This window comes from Zingiber officinale, chromosome 6A (assembly GCF_018446385.1).
Source record: "Zingiber officinale cultivar Zhangliang chromosome 6A, Zo_v1.1, whole genome shotgun sequence".
NCBI classification, from domain to species: domain Eukaryota; kingdom Viridiplantae; phylum Streptophyta; class Magnoliopsida; order Zingiberales; family Zingiberaceae; genus Zingiber; species Zingiber officinale.
The window spans coordinates 105,938,342-105,945,405 of record NC_055997.1 but is presented as its reverse complement, the minus strand read 5'-3'; the positions used below and the strand labels follow the sequence as shown (position 1 = coordinate 105,945,405).

General features: G+C 37.5%; 1 protein-coding gene across 1 annotated transcript; it reads right to left on the bottom strand.

Annotated features, from left to right (window-relative positions):
* Nucleotides 1-985: 985 nt before the first annotated feature.
* LOC121997256 (L-Ala-D/L-amino acid epimerase-like) lies at nucleotides 986-6,204 on the bottom strand. Its single transcript, XM_042551580.1, has 7 exons — nucleotides 5,640-6,204; nucleotides 3,531-3,641; nucleotides 3,005-3,221; nucleotides 2,463-2,796; nucleotides 2,268-2,329; nucleotides 2,028-2,100; nucleotides 986-1,203 (listed from the first exon to the last, which is right to left on the bottom strand). Coding segments are annotated over exons 1-7 (1,329 nt in total). The 5' UTR covers nucleotides 6,171-6,204; the 3' UTR covers nucleotides 986-1,202.
* Between the last annotated feature and the right edge of the window lie 860 nt (nucleotides 6,205-7,064).

Genomic DNA, 7,064 nt, shown 5'->3' with positions numbered 1-7,064 from the left:
CAAATGAAGATTTTAAAAGGATGATGTGTTCAAAAAATTCAGTAGAGTGCACCCATACTTTAAGAACTATCAAAGACTCTAGATATCAATGTAGTAGTTTTGGACAAAGCTGTTATACAACTTATTTTGCCTAAATAAAGATTATTTTACTTTAAACATTATGAGTGGAAGCCTTAGGAGTTCACCCATACTTTTAGAACTATAAAAAAAAACTCTAAAATATTTATATAACAATTTAGCTAAAAGTATTACACGAGTTATTGTTGCCTAAATGGAGATCCTAAGTGAATATATGTGTTTTAAGAATCATTTAGAGTCCATTCATGCTTGCAAAATTATTAAATGACTCCAAATGTCTATGTAATAATTTTGATTAAAATGTAATATTAATTATTTTGTCTTAAATGAAGATTTTAAGTGGATACATATGTTCTATATATTGAGAATTTGTGTTGATAAGAATCGAACAAATATTATATGACTAAAAAAAATAATTAGCATAAAATGACTTTAGCTCTTCGAAGAACTCTCAAATGCGTTGGAAATAAAGTTTGGTTAGCATATGCCTTTAAACATTAAAAAAAAAAGAAGAGATTGAGTGTTGCTCTCTACATTATCCATTTTTTTTTTAGTTGACACCATATATCTAATTTACATCGATTAATCCTGGAGGGATCGGTCTGGTTTCACGAAAAAATTTTACCAACCACTAGAATAAATCAAAAAGCACTCGTAGTGTAAGGCCCATCAGCTCAACATTCTTAGATTAACTGCCCATTAAAGAAAATCTTTCCATTAATTCATCGAAACTAAAACTTTATCCTTAGAGGTACAATATCCTACCGTTATTTATAGTGATGGTTGTGGTCAAAGTTATAATCATACATTAACTATTATCAAATCGTTGACCTTTCCTCTTTGCAACATACAAGCATTTTGAAATAATTCAAAGATCAATGTTTATAGGTGGCAGTATAATGTACGATTGTTGAATCTCTTCATTATTTTATCATTGTTATCTAAATCATCCACATGAACGATGAATTAACATAAATGAAAATGTCTCACAAGCCAGATTAACATGATAACTACATGCAACTTATAGATTTGAAGTGTCTGATAACATTTTCAGAGAATGTTACCTCCATCGATACGATATCCATGTCCACCAGAAAAATAATCAAGAAGGTCAACTGCCCATCTCTGCAAATTTACATAACAGATAATAAATTTAAATTTTCAGTCTTCAGAAACAAGACTTTGCAAAAGATCATGTGTTGGGGAAAGTGATGAAGAATCAATGATACCAAACAACAATGAACATTAACAGAGATCAGTACCTATACAATCGCACATAGAATAAGTGGTAGAATGGATAATAGTTAAATAATTTAAGCAAAGCAATTCTATTGATGAATATTCATGAGTACTCACGAAGAAGAGGGCAAAACAAACGAAAAGGGAAAAAAACGAATTTATTAATTGAGACGAAAACAACTGATAGGATAGGACCAAATACTAGCATCAATCAAATGGAAACAAAAAAAGAAAGAGGAATATTTCTCCCACATATTCCGTAGATGCTATCTGTCAAACATTGTTTAGTGATATATTATTTAGCACTGATAGTTCTTATCTCAATTAGCCTTATCTGTATGGCATGTAAGATTGTTTGTGTTTATCCCAAATGACCCCACATAAACGATGGTGACATTTTTCTGCCATATGCTTGAAGGTTTTTGGTCAATCTGCCAAATGACCCATGTTCCTGTTTATTTAGTAATATGCCATCAAAAGAACAACTCGAGTAGGCTGTAACTTATTAGTACAAGTTTGCCGAAACTAAATGACTTGAATAGACTAGGATTTCTGTAATTTTGTGTATCAAAAGTCTGGTCAACTCCACAGGAAGATAAATCATTGTTGAAAAGAAGATAAATTTGTAACTTAGATTAGTAAAAATAACTTTAGAAGTTGATAAGCACTATAATGCATTATCTTCCTAGTTTGATAAGAATTAAACTCACCATGAGACATTGTCCCAACAGAGGAAGCCACCTTGGCCTCTTGAATTGTCGAACTTGTACACCGAACCAGAAGCTACAAGAAAAAAATTTAAAAAGAAAAATCTTTTAAAAGAACCTTCTTTATCCAACTCTAGAAAATCCAGTCTTTAACAGTAAGAATAAGAAGAGGAACAAGGAGCCTCAATAATAAGGGAAAGCCTAGAGATGCTGTATGAAAATTCAAATTAGCTACATGTGTACCTTCATAACCTTGAATAACAGGATCTTCGGCAAGAAGAAGTGGTGTGTCAAGATCAATGAAACTGTAACATTTACACCATCATCCAAGTGGGATTAGGAACATGGTATGACTTTGAAACCATATAATAAAAGAGATGCCAATACGATGGCTTTAGTCAGTTAAAGTAGGAAAATTTAAGCAAAAAATAGGCTTGCCTGAAGCAACCAAGGCCAGCAGCAAGATGACCAGCAAAGCCCATGGCCAGTCTTGTTTCAACCATTCCACCAATCATAAGACCAATGCCTGCTTCTCTAGCAATATTGATGACCTCAAACGCACCAATAACACCAAGCTTAGCAAGTTTGATGTTGATTACATGTGCAAGATTTCCATGTATAATTTTATTAGCATCATCCACACTCCTGCAACTTTCATCAGCAGCAACAGATACACCATATTTATCCTTTGCAACATGGCTAACAAGATGGAGACCTTCCCAATCATCTCTATGAACAGGCTGCTCAAATAGAATAGGAGTGACACCCATAGCTGAAACAAAATAAATATAGATCAATACAAAAGAAAAATAAAGATCAAAGAAAAGCCTATTATAACTCACATTTCAAGAGGATTCTCTAAATTTGACATTTTCGTTGTGTCATGTGACAAGTTAACAGAACATCAAAACTTGAAAGGAAAAAAACACCCAAGGAATTCCTAGATATGCACTCTAATGGCAAGTAGAACTTCAACTTACCATGAAGCTTATCTAGAACTTCAATTGCTTGATGAGCCTTATACCCTTCATTTGCATCCAAAACAAACAAACAATCAGGATGAACTGATCTAATTGCTGTTAGAACTTCAATATCCGAGTTCAAGTCCTTCCCCACCTTCAGTTTCAATGTGCTAAACCCTTGTCTACAATACTTAGCAGCCAATTCAGCAGCTTCACTTGGAGATACAATTGGAATCTTAAAGTAAAACAAATATTTAGATATTATGAAGAAAGGAACAGCTGAGTGATAACATGTGACAAAAAAGGCGATTCGCTCGCCCCCAGCGCCCCCGCCAACCCGTCCCTAGGCCAACACAGAGGAGGTAAATCACGGGTGGCTACTAGCCATTAGTGCAAATGACCAAGACATGAGGGAGGTTATGCTCGGTCACGCCGAGTTTCGACCCCAAGACCTCATGTGGCAACACCCCATGTCTTAACCATCGCACCGCCCCGAGGGGACTCAGCTGAGTGATAACATGTTGCATAAGAAAGAGGATTTAACTGTTATGTCTGTTGTAATAGAATTTGATACTCCACCAAACAATCTCCAAAGAGGAATTCTAATACTATTAGCTGCAGCATCAATCAGTGCCATCTCAACTCCTGCTCTTACCTAATTTCCAAAGAAAAAATTATAATAATTAACTATTTTGACAAATCAATGTTATATAAAGTTTCAAAAACTAAAGGAGATGGTACATGAAACCATAGATACAATCCACATCTACCAGGGTAAGTAGTATAATAAAAGAAGGATGAAGTAAGAAAAGCAAAATTCAAAAGGTGGTAAAAGAAAGTTATCATGCAAACTCATTGCAATAATTAAAAACTCCATGAAGAAACAATAGGCTGAAAGATGTGAAGCACCAACATCCACACAATTAGGAAACAGGCTATGAAAGGGAGATATGTTAAGACATAACGACCAGAATCTCATTTTAGAAAGAACTGCAAAATTACAAAATGTCAAAATTTGTTATCTAGTTGAAGCACCGACAAATTTACTCTCTTTAAAGGAAATATTATCTCCCTATAATGTAAAGGATTTATTAACCTTCTCCCAATGTCAGACAGCCAGCACAAGTTGCATAAGTTCACTACAGAATGTAGGAAAGAAGACAAACTTAATTCAATTTTAGGAGCCTCAAGGAATAGGAACAACAATAGAAAACTAGGGATTCCTGTCAGTGCAAGAATAAAAATATATATATAACAAGTTAAAATCCTTTTTATAAACCCTAAAAGGCTTTTAAAAATGGGTCAAAATAATTTAGTGGGCTGATTCAACCAAACTCATTCCAACACAAAAAAATCCCTTGGAAGATAACCATTTCAATGATCTTAAAACTTTTATTGTGAAAGTTGAATAGCAACAATATATCATATGCAATAATTAAGTCCCAATGGTTTGATGCAATATGACCATGCAACTGAATCTTACTTCATCAGTGTTCAATCTAAAATTCCAAGAAAAAAAACATTTAAGAAGAAATAACCATTTTATTGAAAGGTTACAACCTTTCTCATTAAAACATTTATTTTACAAACAATTCCATGTTGCATGCATGAGGATGCACACCTGCCGAACCTAACTCATGCTAAAGTCCAAACATAGCTTAGCACACACGTGCAAGCGAGGTCAAGCCTACCCATGCCCATACATACCAACATCCGTGCACTATACAGGAGATACATTATATGAATTTCTTTATAAACCTCATGTCTTCTCTTCTCCCAAATGTGGGTCTAAGCAAAAACAAGGAAACTATGGTCTATTGAAATTTCTTCTCAAACCCAACCCTCACAAGTGAAATAGATGTTACGATATTTGCCAGAGTAAGAGATTGCTAGGCATTTTTCTACTCCAAACCGAAGATAAATTCCAAAATAATTCTTCTACTTAAGGAGAGACTCTCCAGGTTATGCTCACATTCTATTCACTGCCTTAGCAAGCCTATATCATTTGTCAGTTTTCATTGCTCTGAGTCACAAATTATTCTGCAGAGAACTTTGAGTGCACCTTTCTTAGATGTTGTGAGGACTTTTAACCTTTCATGATCAAAGATCAGTGATGCAAAAAAGATAAGATCAACAAAATGCTGAAGCGCAGAAATACAAAAAGACAGAGAAATACACAAAAGGTAAGATCAACAAAACATGCATAAATTTTATATTGTCATGAGGTTTGGGAGAACCCATCAGAGAGCTTGATCCTCATATGCTTCAGATTTTGGAGCTTAGCAAGAAAGAATACGCATAGCATTGATGAGGAAAAAAAAACTGGTTTCCTTAACACGTGATCTTAAAAACTGAAGCACAAATTCCCACAAAATTGTTAAGCCTGGGAATAATTAAACACGCTTTGTATGGAGATTATATAATTATTGAAGCAAGTTGACGGTTAGTGGATCTGCATCCTACTGTATCCAGACGAGTTCAACACCAATCTAGACTTCTTCCTAAAATGCGATTTTGACTAGGAAGCACAATCTATTCTTTTCTCAATAAGTAGAATTGATCACGAATAAAAGAGAATGGAGATTAGCTTTGAACGGTATAGTCCAGGAAACAGACCTATCGAACAGGTAAATAAGTTGTCTTCCACACTCACCGAAGCGAAATCATGACCCGGAAGCAAGCGGCCGACTTCGCGAAGCACATCTCCGAGCGTCATAGGCAGGCTCTGAACGAGGGCGCTGCAGGCCGCGGCGGCAGCTGCCAGTGCAGCGGGCTGGTCCTCCGCGGTGACCAAGGGTAGCACGGGGGCCTCTCCCCATCCCACACTGCCATTGCGCAGCTGCACACGGACGGCAACATTTGCCACGCGGTCGAGCCGGGAGGAGGCGATAGTGAAGGGGCGCGCAAGGGGGACGTCGAGGGGCCGGCCCTCGGCGAGAGCCACGTCGATGGTGAGGCTGTCTTTGAGGCTGTCGAAGAGGGACAGCATCATCGCAGCCGGCTGCCGCTTGGGCGGAGGAGGGCGGGTGGAGCTGTCGGCGCAACGGAAGAGGAGGAGCTCCCGACGAGGAGGATGCCAACAGGGGCTGGCCTTCCTGCTGCGGAAATCGAGATCATGGGGGATGACAGAAGAGACGGAGGTTGGGGCGGAGGAGTAGAGGGCGGCCGAGCGGAGTGGATCCATGGCCCCGGTTCAGTTTGTTTGAGACTGGTCAACGGCGATTGATTTGCAAAGGAGGAAAACGACGGGTATTTATATTAATAGCATGGCGCAAGATTGATTTTCCATAATTTTTTTAAAAATCCCTTTATATTTATATGTAATATTTAAAAGTTTAGTTTTTTATATAACATAAGTTTTTAAAAAAATTTAAATCACGTAGGTTAATTTAAAATTATTAAATTATATATTTATTTTTTATTTTATTTCTATTAATCAATTATTTTTTTTATTAGTCGAATCAATTTTATTTTATATCGAAACATTAAAATTTTAAATAAATCAATCGATTGATAATTTAAATCAAAGTCAATTTTAGATAAAATCGATTGATGGACTAAACGACCTCGTATTGATATGAAATTAATTTTCATATACTCGACTACCTCTCCTGATTATATCTATGCTTTATGATCCGGTAGCAAAGGAGGGGTCCCGTACGGACAGAGGTTAATGACACGTGGAGGTCAAGGTCGAGACGATCAACGTAAAAGGTGGGCTGAGCGGAAGGTCACCTTACCGATCGGTCGCGACAGAAGACCAGGTCGGCAAAGGTGGGTCGAGCGGAAAGCCACCTTGCCGATCGGCCGCGGCAGAAGGCTAGGTCAGCATGGAGATAGCTCGACCAAGGGTCGAGTTTCCGACGCTCAGGAATTCACGTACCATAGCTGATTGGACCGAGTGGCCCACTCGCTCGGTCCCGCTTGCGTCCCCCCGGACGATCAGTGTGGCCGAGCATCTCTCTCGCTCGGCTCGATAAAAGACAGAAGGTGTAGAAGAGTACAAAGAGGACGACCAGAGATATCCTTCTTGAGATGTGTGCCGCCGACAGACAGCATGGTCGGTGGTCGAACTAGA

Coding starts and splice junctions, on each gene's coding strand:
- LOC121997256 (XM_042551580.1), bottom strand. CDS start 6,170: ATGGATCCACTCCGCTCGGCCGCCCTCTACTCCTCCGCCCCAACCTCC. Junction 2,330..2,462: donor GCTGGCCTTGGTTGCTTCAG/GCAAGCCTATTT, acceptor TAAATGTTACAG/TTTCATTGATCTTGACACAC. Junction 2,101..2,267: donor TGTTATTCAAGGTTATGAAG/GTACACATGTAG, acceptor TTTTTCTTGTAG/CTTCTGGTTCGGTGTACAAG.